The following is a 23,313-nucleotide window of genomic DNA, read 5'->3' as shown; positions in this document are numbered from 1 at the left end:
GTTGGGTGTTTAGTTGTTGTTTACTCCAACAAATGATAGGAATACGAAAGTGATTGAACATTTTTCTGTAACAGAATGTTCAGAGCAAATCACTCCCTAGAGAAAATTAGTATACAAGAAGCCTATCAATGGTGTGAGCCGATATCATTCTAAAATTATAGATGCAACACATAGTTACTAATTGACCAGCATCCAACAATCACAAAATCTAGGGCTTATTTTATGCTCACCCCGCCTCTCCTTTGTTTGCACTGCATTCATATTGAAAAGAAGGGAGCATCCATACATCACATTGAACTAGATACAGGTTTTGACCATGCATACACATGATGTGCTTTAAACACACACGTGTGCCCCCTCTATGCCGCAAAAAGCATTTGACTTGGTGTGCAAATGGCATTGCTAGCTAGAAAACTTGACACTAGTACGGGTCAGAAACCCCGTTTAGTACCAGTTTTTCAACTGGTGCCATCTGGTCGGTACTAAATGCATTTGCATTTAATACAGATTGGGCTGACCGGTACTAAATAGTGAATTTATGATACACTCTCATTTTCAATTTAGGGACCTAAATAAAATTTGCTAGATTTTTGTAGGCTAGATAAAGTTTGATTTAAGTTATCTTGAATTGAGCATTTATCATGAATATAAAGTAATTACATAGCTATAAAAATAAATATAAGGTTACAAATGTTTTACCATCTAGGCAGATTGCATTATTTTATTGTTTGAGGTTCAGTTTGAATTTGAATTCTTTAAGTTTGAATTCAAATTGAATGTGCTTGCTTTTCTTTTTCCAAAAAGACTTTATTTTTTTTCTTCCTTCTCCCTTTTCCTTTTCCCTTTTCCCCACTCCCTTCCTAGCCTGCCCAGTTCCTCTCTTTCTTTCCCTTCCTCTTTTCCTCCCTATTTGTCCCATTCCTGGCTCAACTCCCTCTCCCTGCCTGCCCCGCCTCCTCTCCCTATCCAGTGCCGACTCAAACCGATGTTGGTAGGACTTCAACTTCATTTGGCAGTTAAGTAATGAGATTGCATTATGAAAAATCTCTAAAGACTTGTGGCATGCTGTGCTAGTTGGAATGGTAAAATCCATAGGCCATAGCCAAATTCATGTGATCCTAGACCATAAACAAAGTTATTGTGTCATATTAATAAAAGTTTCCCTTTCCTGCATGCTCGGTCAGCGTCCAGGGCACGCGAGGAGCGGAACGACTATATATCGTGCGTGTGATGATTTAAGGATCCATCGCCTAAAGTTGCTTAGTGAGCCGACGAGATTGATTTCAGCCCAATAACACTTTCATTGGTAGCATGTAGTAAGCAGATTTGCTGTCCATATCTATATATATGCACATATGTGTTACAGACTTATAACTTTTATATACGGACGCATGCATCCATGCACGATGCAAATTTACAATGAAGCATTTATTTTTATTCTTTCTTTTTCCTTCACTTTTCTTTCTTATTATTACTAATTTACACACTGTTTTTTATTTTCTTTACTTTTTGCATGTGCATGCATGCAGACGATGATTGGGGTCATGTGAGTAGTTTTTTCTTCTTTTTTCTTGTCTTATTTTTTTATCTTTTTTCTACATTCTTTTCCTTTTCTTTTCATATTTTTATTGTACGCATGCGTATACAAAATATTTTCCTTTCTCCTTTTGTTTTACTTCTTTTCCTTTTTTATTTGTATCTTGACTTTTTTATATTTTTAAACTTGTTTCTACTCCCTTTCATCATTCTATGATTGTATATTATTAAATATATCTTTAATTAGATTATCTACTATACAAACTATATATTCGTGATGAAAAATTATGCTTATAAAAATATATTTTTACAATATAGATGCATTTGTCCTCATGTAAAACTATTTATCATCATATTACTAATTTGTTCACAACACCATATTATTTATTCGCTTTGTAGATTAAATTGTTCCGTGATGTTGACTAATTTATTCACGATGTCTATTTTTTATTATTATCCTATGCAATCAAATGTTGGTGATGTATAATATTTTATTCATTGTGTATTATTATTATTTGTTCGTTATGCTTAACTTTTTTGTTCGTATAAAATAATTAGTTTTTTGTGTGGTTAAAATATTTGTTTCCGGTATTTGAAATTCTTTATTAAGTATTTAAAAAATACTTTTTAAAAATTATCGTGCAAACATAGACAAGTGTGATCTTGTTTTGAAGATCTTGTTACAAGAAAGATAATGGTGCAATCCAAATTTTATTTTGATGCTCAGTTTAATACTTATAGCTTTTTTAGTTATGAAAGCATGTGGGTGACATCATCAGTTGCATGGGCAGAATCTTTTCTCTAGATGAAAGCATAATGCGTAGTGTTAATGGGCTTAATTGCGGCCCAAATTACTATCCAGATATGCGCTTAAGATGATAGTTTGAGAAAACATCGCCTCTAGCGATATATAATCACACCCCACGAGGAGCCGAGCTCGGGGATCCCTATATAACTTCTGGAAGATGAATAATCAATATATCTATAAAGCACATTAGGCCCAAATTAGATTCAACATTTTTTGAAGAATACTTTAATATTTTGAAATACTAGATTCAACATCTTTTACAAAATATTTCAAAATTTGAATATAGTTGATTCAACATTTATCAACTTGCATCAACATTTTTTGAGAAAAAAAATCTCCGGTCGCCCCCTTCCTCTCCGGCTCCGGCGCCGGCGCTCCCGCACAGGCGGGCAGGCGCGGCGGAGCAGCGGCCGCGCGCCCCGGTAGACCACGGCGGCCGGGAGCGGCGCGCAGCGGCACCACGCGCAGCGGGGCGCAGCAGCCATGCGCACAGCAGCAGTAGGCGGCGCAGGCAGCATGCTGCACGCGGAGCGGGGCACAGCTCCCATGCGCGCAGCAGCAGTAGGCAGCCGCGCGCGGCAGGCGGGGCGGCGGCACCGCACGGAGGAAGAAGAAATGAGGAAGAAGGATAGGGTTGAGAAGATCTAACGGGTGGAATAGTTTGTACGAATCTCAAATACTAGAAGGTGGGGAAGAAAAAAATCTTATGGAAGATGTATAGAATTTCAGGCCGAGCTCGCGCAGCATTCCATTCGCTGGCCCGCGAGCGGACGGGCAGGAGGCCCAGTCTGCGCTCGACGCGGCCTGCTTGCTGCAAGCCGAGAGCGCACAGCCCAAGAAGCCGCTAGCTCGAGCTGCCAGCATACGGCAGGTAGCCCACGAGTTCAGCACATCAGTGAGCCTTTGTTTTTGTTATAACAAAATTAGAATTAGTGATCAAATAGTTAATTAGATTAGTGAATAGGCGGTTACCTTGTATGAAAGAGCCATCACGAAAGGGCTAATTCACGAAAGGGCAAACCCACAAAGAGACCATCCCAAAGGGACCATACCGAAGGGGCATGTCTCTTCGGCCTCCGTTAGTCTTGTATATAAAACAGTGATCTCTATCAATCATGGAATCCAACCATTCCATTCACTTTTACTCCTAACAAATTTTAACTTATCGTTTATCTTCTAAGCTCATGAATTAATTCATGCTCACATGTTTAGCCTAGTTGATTAGCTTTTGCTCATGCTAATGACTCTGAAGTAATTTGCCTGCTCAGTGAAGTGCTTGTTCTTGATAGTCTATGCAAGTCTTTGCTGCTTAATTGAGAGGACTCTTTTATGGCGATCAGTGTTAATCATTTTGGTGAGACTCTTGATCAGCTTTTTGTTAAGCTTTGCTTCCGTTTGTTTTTGAGCTTTGCTAATTTTTGTTGAATCTATGCGTGCCTAATGAAGTAAGCTCTTTTTTGCAAGTCTTCTTGGAAAAACTTTTCAGCACTTCGTAATCGTTGCTTCCTGCTTTGAGTTGTGATTTACTTAAGTGAATCGCTTTTCGCTTGCTTCCACTTTGCATCGAGTTTTTCTTAACCATTTTTAGAATGAGCACGTCACGAGTTGGCTTGTGTCATCCTAACGATTAGATGAGAAGTATGTCTCATTGAGGAGAATTTTTTTAGGGCTCTCATTCACTCTCCCTCTCCCTCTCCGTCTCTGGTCACCTGTCCCGGTCCTTCAGATACCTGATACGCGAGCAAGTTCAACCAGTTAATTTAGTCATCAAGTCAATCAGAGCATTGATCATATTATATTATTTTACATTGGTACACTGCTCTCTTCTTTTTATACCAATCCTTATTTCATTCACAACTCACAACATAACATGCATGGTAGCACAACTAGATGCAGTACAAGTACACATCATCCAAATGTTTTCAGTTTCAACTCCCCCGCCAGTATTGCTGCACGATGTGCTGAAGTTAGCCAATCTTCTTGTTGGATTCACAGATGTATGCCCATGCGACAACTGCAGCAGCAACTGCAACCCCAGTTGCAGCTTGTACCAGCAAGGACTTCTGTTTATTTCTGTATTTGCACGAGAAGGCAGAGCGAGGGGGCGTGAAGCCCAGCTCGGAGAGCTTCTTGTGTGATTCTGCATAGTCCCTGAAGAAGGCTTCTTCATCCTGCAAGAGAAGATTGACAAATTAAGTTCAGTGATCAAACAATGATCAATATGAAGTGGAATACAAAGGAGCTTAGACGCCTAGTGCATAGCATGTTGGCAAGGTTTCTACATTTCTTCTGTCTTTTAGAATTGAACCATGAGATTCCAGGAATTCTGTTATTCATTGGGCAGAAAACTAAAAGTAAATAAAATGGAGAAAGTATCACTGTGAACCTGACAGATGCTTTGTTAAACAATTCAGGCCCATGGGAAAACTGCTGCTTTTGTTTCAGGAGCCGTTGGAGTATGAATGGAAGATGGCAACTGAATTGTATGTACCTTGGCATATATTTCCACATAGCGACGGAATTCATGATCTTCAACAAGAGCTTTGTCAGTAGGGAGCTTCAGGAGCCCATCAGAGTCTCCTTTTAGCAGCTCGCTGTACCATTATTTGCAGGTAAAGGGATGAACAAGGGTGTAACATTACTACACGATCTTAAAGAAATGGTAACGCAATCTCTCTCATTTGTTGAGCAAGTGAGATTTAGGCTTACACGAAATAGGAATTGTCAAATTTCAGTGGATCTTTAGTCCATGCACCATCGAATCCTGACCTCTCTGGACGGGCCCTGCCCTGAAATTCATACCGGTGCGAGGCACATGTTTAGAACAACTTATTTGAAATCTGAACAAATTTGCTTGTCCAAAACGTCATATATTTTATTAGAACGGAAGGAGTACATGTATATTATAATGTGTAATTATGTTACTTACCAGAGTATGGCCACCAGAAAGTACCACTATGTCCTTGTCAGACAATCCCATCCGGTAAAAGACATCTCGAAGATGTGAAGCACCTTATCACCAACACCATGAGCAAGAAACAGAAAAATAAACATTGTCAGTAACTTTATCGGAAGCATCCACTTATTTGCAGTAGATCAGCAGAATTCTTCTGCACAGCAGATTTCCAATTGCGAGGTTGTTGCCCTTGTTTCGTTTGAAAAGAGCTAGCACATGCCAAAAGATCATATGGAAAGTTATTGGGCAGCACAATACAAGATAGTGCCAGTGATGTGCTGTGAAGCTACCTTGCTTCGCATCCGGCAAGCGTCCTTCCTCTGGACAAACCGAAGAATCCTGGTTTGAAAAACGGAAAACTAGATAAGAAACCCTGACTTGGTATACTCCCTTTCCATGATTAGTTGCAGATGTACTGACTCACCTTCCTGCCAGGAACGAAATCGATGGATGGTCCACCAGTAACTTCGACGGCAACAACTCCGGCGAGCTGGTCGACCAAACAGTATTAAACATGGTCCGATATAATCATTAGTTGCAGATGTAGCTGTGTTACCTGATAAAGGTCTGCATATGTGATTTTGGGGTGCTTCTGTTTTATTGGCTCTGCACAGGAGGAAGCAGGACTGGGGTGTCAAAACTTGCTCCATTTGATGAGAGAAGTTTCCAGAGCACCAGGTGGCTATCAGGTGCAAGGTGGTGTATCTGACGGAAGAAATACTGACCTAGAAGGTCAATGGCAATCTTGATCCCTGAATTAGCGCTGTGGCTGTGCTCCTGTGGGAACCGGATGGATCCGTTGGGGCCTCCGGTCTTGGTCTTGGCGTCGTAAGTGCCAGCGTCATGCCATCTGCAAGGTCGATCGGCGATCGCCATTGGAGGGTTTGCAAGAAAATGTAAGGAAACAAGTACAGGACAGCAGTCCAAAGATGGGGCACATGGGTATGAACGGAAGAGGCTGAGAACGTACGCGAGGCGGAGCATGATGGGTGCGCAGTTCTTGCTGGCGATGAGGGCACGGAGGTCCCGCCGCGCCCTCTCGATCTCTGCCATGTACTCTGCGTCCACCACGGGTGCTACCTCTGACATTGCTGCTGAACTGGAAGCAGAAAAACTGAAGAAGAAACTGTTGTCCAGGAAACAGGGGATCTCTGCTCTGGTTTGGACTTTTGGAGCAGGGGATAGAGAAGCAGGGGAGCTGTGGTTTTGTAGGGAAGGGAGGGAGGGAGAAAAGGGAGGGAAAAGAGGAATCGAATGGAGTGGAGGCGTGGAGAAAGCAAGGGATGTCTCTAGAGGAGAGCAACGTGTTTTTGGAGGGGAGGATCGAGGTTGAATCGATTTCATTGGATTCTCGCAGAGCTTTCTACCACTTTCACCCCTTCTCATCTGATGGGTCATTGTCAAATCACCTGCTGTAAAATCAGCGACAGGTAAAGACTTTACCAGCTCAAAAATAGGATGCACGTTGAAAATTTGTGACTTCATTATAACTCGTCGATAGGTTTAATAATTATTATTCTTCATTGAAATTTCAATTTTAAATTGGATCACATTGGCGACAGTCATAAATAACTAATTTGTAGTGTGTTAGAAATATAGACAAATTCATGCTTAATTTATTCCATAAATATGACGTAAGTAAGAAATGCATGAACATTGTATCATATATGTGCTTATCAAAGGAATATATCATCAAAGTCATCATGGATATAAAACTAGTACTAACCAGCATGACAAGACATGTGGAATTTCTCAAACGAACTATGTCGATCATATTGTTTATGCTAATCATAAGGATTGCAATTTTGACAATAAGATTAGCATACCCAAGGCAGAGCCGGAAGCACCCGAAAGCGACATGGTGCTTTGCTGTTGTAGTCGTCCGCTCGATGTAGTGCAGCGATGATAACGCTCGTTCCCCTAGCGCCGGGAAAAAGTCGTGCCGCGCCGTCGCCCGAGCAGGAAGGAGTCGTCGCCGCCGGGAACAAGGAACAGAAGCGAGTAGTCATGCCGCCGCCGACACTCCCCAAAAACGTGATTGTCATCCTCACCCGAGCAGGTGAACCCAGCGGACGGAAACGTTCCCAAGGCCTACTCTTCCATCTCGTGTGCGCATAGGAGACGGAACGGGAAGCTCAAAGTGCTACTGGATTTGTGTTCGCGTGAGAGACTACCGAAAGGCTCCTTTCGTATTATATCAATGATGTGCTGCAGGAGACGGAAAGCCACGAGTCTCCAGCGGCATAGGAAGGAACGGGGAGATGGGAAGACAGAAACTTTGGTAACTCCAACATGAATGGAGGAAACATGAAACTCCAGTAACTTCCAACTCAGGTTGAATGAGTTACAAAAGTGGAGCCATGCCCGTCCGACCGCTCACTCGCCGCCGCCTGCCTGGCTGCCTCGCCACGCCACGCCACGCCACGCCCACGGGCACGGGCCGGGCCGGGCCGCCGGCGGCGGCGCGCGCATGGCAGCCAGCTATTCTTTTCTCAACTTCTCAAAATAATCAATCCAAGACCAATCATTTAAGTTGAGTCAACCTTCAGTAAATATCCATACAGTACTAAACCATTTATTGGACCATAGAGTTTTATTTGATTTATTAAATATTAATGGTCCAAGCCCATTATATCTAACAATCCCCACCAAACTCTAGGGTACAAAATAAGAAAATTCTCAAAACCACAATTCTTTTATATACCAGTATTTCAATGGAGACTATTAAGTTGAACATCCATCTAGAATGATAGCTGCACTCGGCCATAACTGATCAATGGACAAAGCCTTGAATTGACAGTTTTGTGTGAAATGCGTTTCGCTAGAATCCTTAACCGATACTAGACTGCAAAGAGCATTCCCTCTGTTAGAAGCTTATAAGTCAAACTTTCTGGTCTTTTCATGAGTATCTATTGATTACCCACATCTCATAGATTGTGACTAGCAATCGAACTCATATAGGTGTGTTCCTTTTAGGATTTCCTATAGGACAACATCCCTGCTTTTCCAAGCCACTCGGATCACATTAAGAATTTAATCAACCTCCCTAGCAGTATTGGAGAGATGGTGCATCTCAACTGAGTTAGACATTATTCTAAGGAGTCTCTCCCTTAGCCATTCACTAGCTTGTTTCACCATCCTAATTCACGGGATCTCCAATCACAAAGGATAGATTACCACTATGAAATGGCTTCAAGTGGGTCTCAAGCCCAACTCCCTTGATGCACTTTCTATCACATTGCGTGATAGACCTTTAGTAAACTGATCTGCCAGATTATTAGATGTATGGACATAATCCAATGATATTACTCCGGAGTTTCTCAATTTTCTGACAATCTTCAGGCGCCTTTTCACATGCCTTGTAGATTTCATATTGTTCTTAGAACTGTTCACCTTTGTTATCACAGTTTGTTTGTCACAATTTATGGATATAGCCGGTATAGGTTTCTCAACAATCGGCAAATCTATAAGGAGCTCACGTAGCCACTCGGCTTCAGCGCCAGCAGTATTCAATACTGTCAGTTCTGCTTTCATTATAGACTTTGTTAAGATAGTCTGCTTGCAAGTCTTCCAGGAAACAGCACCACCTCCAAGTAGGAACGCATATCCGCTTATGGCATACAGCTCAACAGCATCAGAAATCCAATTAGCATCGCAATAACCTTCTAGTATCCTTGGATACCCGGTAAAGCGAATGCCATAACTCATTGTGCCTTTTAGATAGTGTAGTACTCTCTCAAGAGCACCCTAGTGAATATCTCCCAGATTTGACACAAATCGTCTTAGCTTGCTCACAGCAAACGAGATATCAGACCTGATTGCACTAGCCAAATACATGAGAGAACCAATTAATTGTGAATATCTCAATTGGTCTCTTACAATTTTCTGATTTTTCCTCAAAATCACGCTTGGGTCATAAGGAGTTGGAGCTGGTACACAGTCATCGTACCCAAAACGATTTAGTACATTTTCCACATAGTGGGACTGCACAAGAGTAATCCCACCATTTCCTTCTCTCAAAAGCTTAATGTTAAGAACAACATCAGCCTCACCTAAATCTTTCATCTCAAAATTATTAGACAGAAAATTCTTCACTTCTTTGATTACTTCCACACTATTCCTGAATATTAAAATATCATCCACCATTTCCTTCTCTCAAAAGCTTAATGTTAAGAACAACATCAGCCTCACCTAAATCTTTCATCTCAAAATTATTAGACAGAAAATTCTTCACTTCTTTGATTACTTCCACACTATTCCCGAATATTAAAATATCATCCACATATAAGCACAAAATGACACAATTGCCTCCACCAAACCGATAATATACATATTTATCAGCTTCATTCACCACAAAGCCGGCTGATGTTAAAGTTTTATCAAATTTCTCATGCTACTGCTTTGGTTCTTTCTTTAGGCCGTACAAAGATTTTAGCAGCTTACACACCTTACCCTCTTGTCCTTTTGCTACAAATCCATCAGGCTGATCCATATAGATCTCTTTTTCAAGCTCTCCATTCAAGAAAGCTGTTTTAACATCCATCTGATGAATGAGAAGACCGTGTGAGGCAGTCAAGGATATTAGCACACGCATGGTCGTCAGTCGGGCAACTGGTGAATGAGTGTCAAAATAGTCTTCTCCTTCTTTTTGTGTATAGCCTTTAGCAACTAGTCTTGCCTTGTACTTCTCAACTGTACCATCAGGCCTCATTTTCTTTTTGAACACCCATTTACACCCCACCGGTTTACATCCACAAGGACGATCAACCACTTTCCATGTTCCATTAGACATAACAAAATCCATCTCACTTTGCACTGCTTTCTTCCATAACTCAGCATCAATGGATGAATATGCCTCAGTAATGGTGGTAGGAGTGTCTTCCGCGAGGTATATAATAAAGTTCTTACCAAAAGATTTTGCAACCCTTTGTCTCTTGCTCTTTCGAGTGACTGTATTATTATCCTCCTCAGGAGTTTCCACATGAGTTTCAAAATCATCATTGTTTATCGGTTCATGGACATCCTCAAAAGAAATAGAATCATGACTAGAAGTGCTAGGTGTATTTTTTTATGGGAAATTCATCTTCAAAAAATGTTGCGTCTCTCGATTCTATGATAGTACCCTCAAACAGATCCGGTACTTTGGAATTTATTATTAAAAATCTATAACCCACGCTGTGTATAGGATAACCAAGACAGACACAATCAATGGTTTTGGGTCCAAGCTTTCGCTTCTTGTTAATTGGCATATGCACCTTTGCCAAACAACCCAATGTTCGCAGATAAGAGAAATTTAATCTCTTTTTCTCCCATTCCTCGAATGGTGTAATTTCTTTGTTCTTTGTGGACACCCTATTCAAGACATGACACGCTGTCAAAATCGCCTCATCCCACCATTCATTAAATAGTCCCGCAGTTTCTAACATGGCGTTAACCAAATCAGTTAGAGTACGGTTCTTCCTCTCAGAAATCCTATTGGATTGTGGTGAGTATGGCGGTGTCCTCTCATGAATACTTCCATGCTCCGTGCAAAACTCAGAAAACTCATTTGAGAAATATTCTCCACCGCGATCAGAACACACCCGTTTAATTTTCTTTTCAAGTTGCTTTTCTACCTCGGCCTTATAGATTTTAAAATAATGCAACCCGTCATCCTTTGATTTTAACAGATACACGTAGCAAAATCTAGTGCAATCATCTATATGCATTATGAAATATTTCTTGCCACCTTTGGTCAATATTCCATTCATCTCACAAATATCTGAATGAATTAATTCAAGCGGTGCCAACTCTCTCGCCGCAGCAGCCTTGTGAGGCTTGCGAGGTTGTTTTGCTTCCACACACATGTGGCACTTTGAATTTTTGACCACATCAAATTTAGGAATTAAATTCAAACTAGCTAAGTGGAACATGCAACCAATATTAACATGACATAATCTCGAATGCCGAATATTAGTCTCAACATTATTAACCACATTTTTCACAGATTTAAAGCAAGTATCAACCAAAGACAAACGGAACATGCCTCCGCTCTCATAGCCTTTTCCAACAAAAATTTCATATTTAGAAACAACACATTTATTGGATTCAAATACTAGCTTATAACCATCACGACAGAGCAAGGAGCCATTAATCAAGTTCTTCTTTATTGAGGGGACATGATGCACGTTCTTGAGCTGCACGGTCTTTCCCGAAGTAAGTTTCAGATCGACCGTACCAACACCATGAACAGTTGCACGCGCTTCATTCCTCATCAGCAAGGAGGCAGCCCGCCCGACCTGGTAAAAAGAAAATAAGGAAAAATCAGCACACACATAAATATTTGCACTGGTATAAACCCACCAATCAGGTGAATAACAAATTAAAAATGCAGAAGGTAAAAATTTACCATACCCATAAGTTGTTGCTTCAGTCTCAACGGTTGAAGCGTCCCCTCATAAGAGAAGACTTAAATGTGATACAAAGCACCAGTCCCAGGAGGCTGATGCCACATTTATTACATCAGATGGTTCAAAACCGTACAAACCTTGGAGGACACTCGATACAGATGATAATAATAATTAACCAAGCTACAATGTAACACCAGACCGCAAAACCACATAGGGTCTACCACGGGCTCAGAGTATTGCGACAGCGGAGGCATCTCGACAGGGCCGGTACCACAGGCAAGGTTGGGTGTAGAACGATAACCCTACTCGGCGTCGTCCGGTATGAAGTCTGGGTCTTCTTCTGTAAAAAGCAAGAGTGGGGTGAGTACAAACATACTCAGCAAGTCCAACCACACCCGCGGAGGGGTTATAACAGAATAATATGCATGGATAAATCAAGGATAAGGTTACGGTTTAATTTGCAGAAAAACGACATTTTATGCAGGGGTTTATTTTACGGAAAACCTTTTTAGAAATCAGTTTTTGCAGTAACACAGAGTCCAGGTTTTAAACTGCTACCGGACTCCCCGTCCGTCGTAGCACATGGCACAACTGCCGGACACAATTCCAAAACAACTCACACCAGCCCAACCCAATGAAACACTAGTTATGTGACCACACCATAACTCGCCCAATACCGTGGGCACGGACTATTTGAATAGATTCTTAACTCTGCAGAGGTGTGCAACTTTACTCACAAGTAGGATACCACAACTCAAACACCGTCGTGTCGGTGTAGATCCCAACATAGCCATTACCCACCATAGCTAAGCCTGACTAGCCATCACGGGATGTACCAAGGGGTCATCGACCGTTCACTTTGGTATAACCAGGGCATAAGTCACTCGGGGCTTATCCCTTTTCCTTAGTCACCCGTTGCTCTCAGCTCTCCTGATGGCTACCACACCAACTAGTGGGATTTATGCTACGCCGTTGCCCATACAACGGTCGAGTGGTTTGCACGAAAATGGAGTTAAGGTGAGATGACACACCAACTCGGTCCTTAGACACGACAAGATGGATATCTCCCTCCTTGCTCTGCCACACAGGCATAAGCACACCAATCGGCAATTCACACAGAAATGCCGTCCATCCCGTCCATACTCATCTTTCGAAAATCCACATTTTATCCCTTCCCACACGCACACATTTTCTTCTATAACACCAAATCGTATTATGAGTAAAGTCCTAAGCATTCTAATATTGATTAACGTCCAAGTAAAAGCAGATATTAATCTAGGTAGTCAAGGAATGGTTATAACAAATCAAGGGGTGGCTATCCAACCGTGTTTTCATGCAAGTAAAACATATGCAATTTTATAAAACAGGCCATTGGGTTGTGTTTATAAAAACTAGGACAGAAAACATGCATCAAAGGATGGGATTGAACTTGCCGTCTTCGTAGCCTTCGGGAAAGTCCTGTCCTTCGGGCTCGGGGTCGTGGAACTGGTCCTCGTTCTCCTGCTCACAGTACTGGTCGTTGACGGGCTCTCCTTCGTTCACTCCGCGGTCTACAGCACACACAAACAAACATCCAATCAACACAAAGATTCATCGTTGAGCTCGAATCGGGGACACACAAAATATGGAGATAGAAGTGGCATTTTTTTTAGTGGTTTCTTAATGGCACGGCTGAAGTTGAGTTATAACAGGCATGGTAAAGTTTCGGGTCGAGCAGAGTTTGTTTGGTACATAAAATGATAGGGCAACGAGGTGGTTAGGGTTCAGTCAGTAGTTCAGGGACTTGTTTGTAAATTTTTCTAGGATAGAAAGGGCCTGGTTATAATTCCTAAGAATATTTGGGCTTATTAGAATGGTGTAGGGGTCTGGTTATTATTAAGTTTAAATAACGGAGGGTTTGTTTGTAAAATACGAGAACAGGGGGGGTGTTTTTAGAAAAAGGGTTATAATGGAAAAGGGTCTGTAATAGAATGGGAGGAGAGGGAGGGCCTAAACGCAAAACAGCCACCCATCCCCTTCCTCCCATCGCAGAATAGGGGAGGGGCGTCGGCTCACCGGCGGCGGCCCAATTCGGGCAGCCTGGGCGACGGCGGCGACCGGGGAGAGAGGGGGAAGGGAGAGGGGAGGGAGGAGCTCCGATTCCCCTACCTAGCTCGGGCTATGGTGGAGCGAGGCGGCGGCTTCACGAGGGCAGGCGGCGGCGGCGCTAGGCAGCTCTGGCGGCGGTGCTAGGGAAGCAGGGAAGGGTGCTGGGGGTGGCAGCCGGGATTGGGGAGCGACGGCGACGCCGTGGGGGCCCTTTTATAGCTGGATTAGGTCGGTGGTGCGGCGGGGTAGGTGGCCGGCGTCGCAAGTTCTGCGGCGGCCATTAATGGCGTGCTTGTGTCGCGACGCGGTGTGCGGCGAGGGTGTGGGCGCCGAGGCCGTCGTTGAGCATGTGGGGGAGCGCTGTTGGGCACAGCGGTGGCGCGAGTGGCGAGGCAGGGCACGGCGAGCGGCGCGGCGGGCGCACGTGGGCGCGTGCGGGCTGAGCAGGGCCGGGGCGAGGTGCCAGCGGCGGGCGGTGATGGCGGGGCGGTGATGGCGGGGCGTTGGTCAGGCGGCCGCGTCGTGGCGCGCGGGGCAAGGGCGGTGCGGCGCGTGCGTGCGAGCGGCGTGGGGGCCAGTGGCGTGCGCGGGGCCGGGGCAGCGCCAGCGGCGGCTTTGGTGCAGCGGGCACGCGCGGCCAGGCAACGCAGCGCTGGTGCGCGTGCGGCCGGGCAGCGTGCGTGGCGTGGAGGTGGCCGGGGTGCGGGGCGCGCGCGCGTGTGCGGCGGCGTGCGCCGCTCGGTGTGCCGCGGTGCGGCGAGCGCGTGCGGGTGCGCGCGGGTGCGCACGCGTGGGCGTGCGTGGGGAGTGAGTGGAACGTGAGCGGGCGGGCGGCGTCGCGGCCAGGGAGGGCCGGGGCAGGCCGGAGAGGGAGCAGGGAGTGAGGGGAGGGAGCCGGCCTGGCGGGGCTCGGGCGAGCGGGAGCGAGGCAGAGGGGGAAGAAAGGAAGGAGGGAGGGAGAGAAAGGAAAAAGAGAAAAGAAAAAGAAGAAAAAGGAAAAAGAAATAGAGGGAAAGAAAATGGGAGGGAGGGAAAAGAAAAAGAGAGGGGAGGCGGTGCGCGCCAGCGGCGATCGCGGCCGCGGTTGGCCACGCGCGGCGTGCGGGCCGCGGAAGGTGGGGCACGCGGTCGGCGGGAAGAGAGGAAAAAGGAGAGGGGAAAAAGAGGGGGCGGGATTCGCGGTGGCCGGTTACGACGCGTTGCGTTTGATGGGAAAGGATGGGACGCGGATTGAAATCGGATGTCGGGTTGTTCGGGAAAGGTTCTGGGAATTAAGGTTCAGGGTTTGAGTCGAGCTCAACGACAAAAACAACTTTAGCGCATGATTTATTTTGGTGAGTTTTTGGGATGTTACAACGGTGTTGACTGATTTCTATGCAGGAGGCTTCCACTTTGCCTCAGAACACTCTCTCTCGCAAAATGCCCAGTCTTGCCACAAGTGAAACAATTCATCTTTTACTTGCTCATCTTTTTACCCTTCTTGAAAGAAGTGGAGGGCTTCTGCTTAAGCACTTGCTGAAATTTCTTTTTATGTGGTTTGAGATGACACTTTTGCACCACATGTGCGCTAGAACTTCCCTCAACAACTTTCTTTCCTTTAACATCTTTTGCTCTAGCCTTGTCCTCAACATCAAGAGTCCCAATAAGCTCAGCAATGCTGAACTCTTGCCTCTTATGTTTCCGTGAAGTTGCAAAGTCAGTCCAAGATTGTGGCAGCTTTGCAATCATGCAACCCACCACAAACTTATCAGGAAGCACCCACCCAAACAGCTCAAGTTCCTTCACCATTGCCTGTATCTCATGAGCCTGTTCGACCACTGGACGATTCTCAACCATTCGATAGTCATGAAACTGTTCCATGACATACAGCTCAGAACCGGCATCAGAAACACTGTAACGGGTCTCAAGAGCATCCCAAATAGCCTTACCAGTTGGAAGCTGAATATATGCATCAATGAGAGAGTCTCTAATGACGCTCAGTAAGCCACCCCTACAATTGGTGTCATCATGATCGAACTGACGTTGCTCATCAACGGTTCAAACAGTGGTAGGCAACTCAGTCACCACATAAAAGCAACGCATAGAGGTCAACCACAGAATAGTTTTTTGGCTCTATCTTTTGTAGTGAGTGCCCTCAAACAGCGGTGGTTTCAACAAACCCGCAAAGCCAACAGATGAACATTGCTTAATATCACATTTTTGGATTGTTAGAAATATAGGCAAATTCATGTTTAATTTATTCTATAAATATGACGCAAGCAATAAATGCATGAACATGATATCATATATGTGCTTATCAAAGAAATATATCATCAAAGTCATCATGAATATAAAACTAGTACTAACCAGCAAGGCAAGGCATGTGGAATTTCTCAAACGAACTATGTCGTCGCTAATCACAAGGATTGCAACTTTGAGAATAAGATTAGCATACCCAGCGGCAGAGCCGGAAGCACCCGAAAACGACATGGTGCTTCGCTGTTGTAGTCGTCCTGCTGGATGCAGTGCAGAGATGTTGCAGTGATGATCATGCTTGTTTGCCTAGCGCCGGAAAGAAGTTGTGCCGCACCGTCGCCCGAGCAGGAAGGAGTCGTCGCCGCCGGGAACAAGGAACATCAGCGAGTAGTCGTGCCGCCGCCGACACTCCCCAAAAACGTGATTGCTGTCCTCACCCTAGCAGGTGAACCCAGCGGACGGAGACGTTCCGAAGGCCTACTCTTCCATCTCTTGTGCGCGCAGGGGGGACGGGGAGACGGGAAGACAGAAACTCCCGTAACTCCAACTCGAGTGGAGGAAATATGAAACTCCAGTAACTTCCAACTCAGATTGAATGAGTGACAAAAGTGGAGCCACGCCCGCCCGCTCGCCGCCTGCCACGCCAGGCCACGCCCACGGGCACGGGCCGGCGGTGGTAGCCAGCTATTCTTTTCTCGACTTCTCAAATTAATCAATCCAAGACCAATCATTTAAGTTGAGTCAACTTTTAGTAAATATCCCATACGATACTGAACCATTTATTGGACCATAGAGTTTTATTTGATTTATTAAATATTAATGGGCCAAGCCCATTATATCTAACATAGTGATTACCGAATGATGTTATCATGACTGTAATAAGTCCGCAAGGTTACCAAATGATGTCACCTCTGTGTTTAAAAAAAACTCTTTTTTAGTCTACCGTTTCCTGTAACTAAAAAAATTAAAAAAAAATGTTTTTTCTCCCTCTTCTAGCTTTGTGCTACACGAACATAAGAAGTTTCTGGCCGAAAACAGAAATTGACCACTAATTAAACATGTAATACACCACCAAAAACCAAAATCCGTCATTTACACATCTGATAGTTACATGGACATGGTCTATGAGAAATATAAACTACAGATTATACACATGCATCTAGGTGCATTTATGCTTGGTAGTTTCTTGTGCTGTCAACGTAGAATTTCCTCCTCTTTTGAAAATGTGCGTTGCACGTATTTCCATTACAAATACCAAGTTATAAACCTCCAACCCAACTTTAAACTTTTATTGAGTTTTCACATGGAAATTCATCTGCGACCTGTCTGCCATTATATAACCGAAAGATTGAACTTTAACATGAGCATCGGACTGAATTAGGCTGACAAACTGACAAGCATAAACTCAGACTGAAACTAGAGACTGAATTTTAAAGCAGGCCCTGCAACTAGAGACGGACGCTCCCTGCACCATCCGGCAACACCGCGAACAATCCAGCTCTGCCCCAAAGACCTGATTCCTCCACAATCATCACCTACTGCATTGATTTTTTTTAATGATGAGGGGGGAGTATTCCCACCTGAATTTGTTTTCAAATGGTATGGCATAACACAAATCAAAGACCTCATTTTTTAAGGGAGATGAGACAAAACCCTACAATGCTATGTTAATTTAGGAAAATTAGGCTAAAACCATAATAACCTACCTACTTAAACTAGCTCTCATACAATACATCCTAGCACAAGGGCCAATTTGTGGCATATTCAAAGATAACAACACTTCCTAGCACAAGGACGAAATTGCGGCTTAACTACGAAAATCAACCAGCAGCCACAGCACTGCACCACCGACAATGCCATGGGCATGGTGGTTGAGATTCACCTTAAGGGCCTGGCACCATGCACAAGTTCAAGATGCCCACCTCCAAGACAATACCTCCAACGAGGACTTGACATTTAAAAAAAACAAGGACTTGACGTCAAGACGCTAATATTACCCGATATGGCAGAGCCAGAACATTGGTTTTCACCTAGAGAAAGGAAGGAGACCAAGAGAATGCATGGTTCCTCCATGTCGACGTGGCTGAAGGGTAGAGAGGGCTATCACAACGCCTCAAGGGAGGTAACAACGTCTGCGGACGCCGCCGTTGCAAGCACCGTCACCATGCCAGGCATGGCTTTCGCCTTGAGCTTTCCGAGACCCTAAACTGCACTGCACTAGAGGAACAAGCACCACCGTTGAGGCAGCAGCAAGACCACCGACCACCAGCCGCAGCACGCCGTACCGCCTCAGCGCGGCGCAGGACCAGACCATGGCTAGCACGCCGGCAGCCGAGCCACCATGCAGATCAGGCCTCATGGATGCTGAATCCACCCCCATAGGGCACCAGATCTAGCATCTCGAGCCATCACCACCGCCGCGCCTGGCGCCGCCGGCGGCTGCTCCACCTCCCGCCGCTGGCGCTAGGGTTAGCCGCCACCAACGTGGGGGGAACTGCCGCCGCCGCACCATGATCTGAGGCCAGAGGTGCCGGATCCGGCCACCAGCCACCATACGCAGGACGGATACTCTGCAATGCCCAGCGCTAGCACGTCGTTGCTCGTGCCCATGGTTGCAGGCGAGAGAAGCCCCACCACCGCCTTCCCGGTAGGCACACGGGCTTTCCGATGCCCCACACTGGCAGCGGCAAAGTGGAGAGGAGGGCTGGAGGGGGCTAGCGGCGGTGGAGGGAGGGCGCCGCCCTGAATCGCCTCCGAGAGGAGACGATGCGGGGGCCAAAACCGCCTTCTCTGTGAGTGGTCTCTGCATTAGGTCTTCACCAACTACATTGACTGGATAGAGTGACCTCTAGATCCTGTCGTTTGTTTCGTTCCAACAGTTGGCAATACCAGGGAATCAAAGGTTTCTCTTCCAGAACGCTGCATCCTCCTGCAGGTCGACAATCACCAAGACACAATGTGCTTCGTAGACTGCCTGCATCAGACCTTTTCATTGATCAATGTAGAATTCTCAACCAAAGTGCAGAGTATATAATTGTTACACTCAAACCCTAAAAACGAAGTTAATGGTAGTAACTTCTGAGCTATAGAGAAGCTCATATGGATCGTACATGTCCTATTTTTTACATCCTGATTATTGTGCCATATCCTACAGGTGACAACCTACTTTATTCAGCCATTATAATAGTAATACTCAAATCAGAAAAGATGTTCAAGATAACTGCCACAAGAGTTGAAGCCCAAGGTCTAGTCTTTTTTGGGGTGAAGTTCAGCGTAATCCCCAGGACCGTAGATTCCAAATAAGTCCGCGAAAAACCCTTTCTTTCTTCTAGGGTTGCACCCCATATCCCGGCACAGCTGATCATTGTACCAGATGTGAAGGAGTCCAACGCAGGACCTGCGAAAGTACCTACCAGCATACCTTTTCATGTACTTCTCCCATTCAAGGACATCGTTCTGCATTGCTGTCACACTTGGTAATCTGATGCCACCATCCAAGAAATGCGCCAGCCACTTGGCCCGAAGTTCTGAGGTGTATAGATTTGCAATGCTCTCTGAGTAACCTAGAACTGCAAGCTGTGGTATCTTGGGGTGTATGCACTCCCTGTGGGTTGTATGCCACAGATTAATAAAAAATGGTTTAAACTGAGAATTTATATATTCACAGCATTGCAATAATTGTGTATAAGGAATTACCTGTATAGAGGTACAGTTGTGGATGTGGACCCAACCGCGATACTTCTGAAGTATTCTGATGTAAACATGTTCTTGATCTTCTGATCTCCCCTGAACCCGGTTCCAAAGATCACAATATCACTCTTTATCGGTGAGGATTCACCTTCCACAAGAACACCTTCCTTGCAAAAGCTGAACGACTTTGATTTCTTGAGAACTATGCTGCCTTCTTCCAGCCTCTTATAAAACCCCTTCGGTTCTATGGCCACCAAACATGTAGCTAATGCCTCAAACAGGCTATGATCAGGCACCATGTCATATTTCTTCATTGGGATGGCGTAGTAGCTCTCAGCAAACTTGGAAAATAGCCACCTCTGCAAAACTCATATAATAATGCATGTGTGATTCTAGACTAATGTGAAAGTTCTGACAAGGGTATCAGAATGCATTATTACCCATGGAGCCAATAGTGTTGCTATGATCCAAAGGAGAAATCCTTCTCCAGGCTTGTGAATGAGGAGTTCCGCAAATCGATTTAGGTATAGCAATGATATATGGATTCCCCATGCAAAGTAGTCTGGTATGATCCAATGCTTTGTTCGGACCACCATAGTACATGGATGATCAGTGCCTGCTTATCGATAATTAATCTATCAACAACGATACGAAAATGATAGATGCTGCTATTAGAGATTAAAAAAAGCATGAGATGCAGAACTCTTCAGATGATATATAGCTTGAAAAGATTCAATGTATATGGGCTAATATATATACGACCAGCATTATAAGAAATGAAGATGACTCTGTTCTGTACCATTTGCTACAGCGCATTCAGCAGCGATGTCAATTGCAGATTTCAGATAGCCTATGATGGTGACACGCTTGCCCTTGACCATCTCTGTTGCTTTCTTGGTGCCCATCTTGGAGTAGTCCATGGAGTGGATCACCTGGCCATCAAATGTTTCTGGACCTTTGCCTTGCGGGAATGTGGGTATGTTTGGCACACCACTGAACCTCCCAATGCAGAGAATGACAAAGTCTGCCTTGTGTATCTGGAGAAAAAGGGAAAAGAAATCCGGGGTTGCAGGAACAGTCTTCTTTGAAAGGGAAAAACCAAGAGTCTTCGTTCATACAAAGCAATTTGAACATATTCTTGAATTAGTGCATCATACATATAGCTGTGCAGGTTGGTTGGGATTACAGTCGACCAAGATAAGTGTCAAAGTTGAGCAAGTTTGTTGTATTATTGTTTTAAAAAAGGTCAAGCCACTGAACAACTAGTGTTCCGATTGTCAAGAGCCGGAGAGGATGTGAGTTAAACATGGCACATAGTTAGACTTAAATGTCGGTTTTCTTCTTAATATAATTATGCCCAGCTCTCCTACACTTTCGAGAAAAAAATAGAGTTAAATGTCGGAAGGTCAGACAATGGGGATGAAGTAATGGTACTATTTTTACACTTTACTCTTCATTAAAGAAGAAAACAGTTGTATCATGTTTTTAATAAAGGGTATGAATAATTATTTCAAATTATAGTGGTCTGAACTTTTCTAAATACATAACGTATATATATCTATGTGTATAGCGGAGCTATGTCTCTAGAAAAACCAAAACAGTCTATAATTTTGAAGGAAGGGAGTAGTATGTACGTTAGTTGTGGAATCTACCAACATATTAAGAAGCCTTATCTATGTGGAACGGTAAAGTATGTTATGTGTGCATAATTGTTGTCTATGGATAATTACATATTAAGGAGCCCTTTTTACCCTTCCAAAAGCCTTTATTATCTCGTGGTGTTAAAATTAAAAGGGCATACGCATATACAGGGATCGGAGCCGCAGTAGTCCAACCCGGTTTCTTCATCATCCATATGATAGATGCATTGAAACAGGGCACCACATTTGTCACTCAAGTCTAACGCGTAAGGATCGAGTTGATCGATAGGTGCACGTATGCAATGGACCGGAAAATTAAGGACGACGTTCATTTGTGCTCCACGGCCTTCCAACCTCTACCGTCAGTGGATAACGTCCATGGCTTGCGTTTTTGGACTGCACATGTCATTTTCAGTACGGAAGACGTCGGCACTGCAGCTTTTGTTGACGAAGGAAAGGATCGGACATACATGAGAAATTGAAAAAAAAAGGAATGTCTAGCCCATGCAAATATAGTACAAAGTTAATAAGAACATGTATAGTACTACTCACCTCAACGTGTCCCTCGTCGCCGGCCACCGTGAGGTGCCACTCCCCGTCGCCGGAGCCGAAGGCGTCGCCGTTCCCGGCCCACTCCTCCCACGCCGCCACGTCCTCCTCGCCGACGCCGCGGTACTCCATCCCGACCACCCGGCGGCCGAACCGGACGCGGCCGAGCACGCCGAAGCGGCGCGCGTACGAGTCCAGGTAGGCCATCACCTGGCGGTGGTCCGGGAACACCTCCGTGACGGCCTCCGGCCACGGGAAGTCCGAGTACTGGTACAGCGGCCGCGGCGTCTGCAGCGCCGTGCAGTCCGGCACGCGCGCCCACACGCCGCCGAGGACGGTGTCGGCCTCGAACACCACGGGGCGGCAGCCGCGCTCCAGGAGGTGCTTGCACGCGGCCAGGCCGCTCACGCCGGCGCCGACGATGGCCACCCGCTTCTTGTCCATGACCACACAGCTTTGGCTGGACTTGTGGGGATCGGATCAGCAAGAGAGACTACGCGTACTGTGGCTGTGGGCTAGCTCTGTGATATAGCAGTGTGCTGGTCCAAATATCTTTGTTATCTGCATCGTCGTGCAGGAGAGCGATTGCGGCTGCAGACATGAGACAATAATTCACATCTGTTCGTTCTGTCGTCTTCTATTTGCCTCTATGTGCTCTCGATCGGAAATGAACCGACGACGCAGATTTTGTGTTTGCTTCCTTTGACGAACCTGGCATCATTTATGTCATTTCGAGTGATTTTGGTGATCAAATGACAACACAATACTTGGACTAATATGATTGTTAAGATGATCATTCTCAGGTTTTTAGGTTCAAGTGATGCCAAAGAGAAAGAGAAGATAGGCGTAGTAAGGCCCGAAGCACCGGTGCATCCGATGGTTGTCGGAAGAACCGATGCCATGGTATTTTGGTGCAGAAGGAAATCGAAACCAAGTCAGCCTATAGGCACTGGTTGAACCGACGATCCAAGAAAGGGCATCGGTGCATTGGGCGTACTATGTACCAGAGACGATGTCAAGTGACCAGGAGAAGTTTCTTCAGCACCGGTTCAACCGACGGTGCATCGGTGCATACCATCGGTGTAATGATGTCAGCGCCCAGAAGAAGATCCTTAAGCACCGGATGAACCGGTGATGCATCGGTACAAAGCATCGGTTCAACCGATGATCACTGCGTCAGCTGTCAGGAGTTCAACGGCTACTTCGTGCTTAGAGTGACCGGATGAACCAATGCTACCCATGCCAGAGGCATCGGTTCTTCCGGTGATACGCAGATTTTCTGCTAACCGTTGGAGCAACGGCTACAAGACTTGGTGGCCTATATATACGCCTCACCCCGGTCATTTGAAGATTGCTGGAGTTGCTGGACATCCCACACACACCTAAGATCATCTCCAAGCCATACAAGAGCTTAGTGTTCAT

The 23,313-nt window shown here is 45.1% G+C and overlaps 2 protein-coding genes across 2 annotated transcripts; both read right to left on the bottom strand.

Moving 5' to 3' along the window:
• Positions 1-4,103: 4,103 nt before the first annotated feature.
• LOC120640175 (probable L-ascorbate peroxidase 3, peroxisomal) lies at positions 4,104-6,778 on the bottom strand. The gene is made up of 9 exons (XM_039916042.1): positions 6,271-6,778; positions 6,026-6,150; positions 5,857-5,906; positions 5,725-5,790; positions 5,591-5,639; positions 5,274-5,356; positions 5,054-5,133; positions 4,836-4,938; positions 4,104-4,515 (listed from the first exon to the last, which is right to left on the bottom strand). The coding sequence occupies exons 1-9, from the start codon at positions 6,696-6,698 to the stop codon at positions 4,312-4,314; spliced, it is 1,188 nt and encodes a 395-aa protein (XP_039771976.1). The 5' UTR covers positions 6,699-6,778; the 3' UTR covers positions 4,104-4,311.
• Positions 6,779-18,971: 12,193 nt separating this feature from the next.
• LOC120640167 (probable flavin-containing monooxygenase 1) lies at positions 18,972-22,410 on the bottom strand. The gene is made up of 5 exons (XM_039916035.1): positions 21,895-22,410; positions 20,502-20,739; positions 20,143-20,318; positions 19,709-20,061; positions 18,972-19,616 (listed from the first exon to the last, which is right to left on the bottom strand). Exons 1-5 carry the CDS (start codon positions 22,333-22,335, stop codon positions 19,259-19,261), a joined length of 1,566 nt encoding a protein of 521 aa, XP_039771969.1. The 5' UTR covers positions 22,336-22,410; the 3' UTR covers positions 18,972-19,258.
• Positions 22,411-23,313: the final 903 nt, after the last annotated feature.

The sequence above is a fragment of the Panicum virgatum genome, chromosome 7K (assembly GCF_016808335.1).
Source record: "Panicum virgatum strain AP13 chromosome 7K, P.virgatum_v5, whole genome shotgun sequence".
Lineage (NCBI taxonomy): Eukaryota > Viridiplantae > Streptophyta > Magnoliopsida > Poales > Poaceae > Panicum > Panicum virgatum.
This window is presented reverse-complemented; position numbering and strand designations above follow the sequence as displayed.

Coding starts and splice junctions, on each gene's coding strand:
- LOC120640175 (XM_039916042.1), bottom strand. CDS start 6,698: ATGACCCATCAGATGAGAAGGGGTGAAAGTGGTAGAAAGCTCTGCGAG. Junction 6,151..6,270: donor CCCATCATGCTCCGCCTCGC/GTACGTTCTCAG, acceptor TCGACCTTGCAG/ATGGCATGACGCTGGCACTT. Junction 4,939..5,053: donor TTTGACAATTCCTATTTCGT/GTAAGCCTAAAT, acceptor ATAATGGTACAG/CGAGCTGCTAAAAGGAGACT.
- LOC120640167 (XM_039916035.1), bottom strand. CDS start 22,335: ATGGACAAGAAGCGGGTGGCCATCGTCGGCGCCGGCGTGAGCGGCCTG. Junction 20,740..21,894: donor GCGACGAGGGACACGTTGAG/GTGAGTAGTACT, acceptor CTTTTTCTCCAG/ATACACAAGGCAGACTTTGT. Junction 19,617..19,708: donor ACAACTGTACCTCTATACAG/GTAATTCCTTAT, acceptor TACAACCCACAG/GGAGTGCATACACCCCAAGA.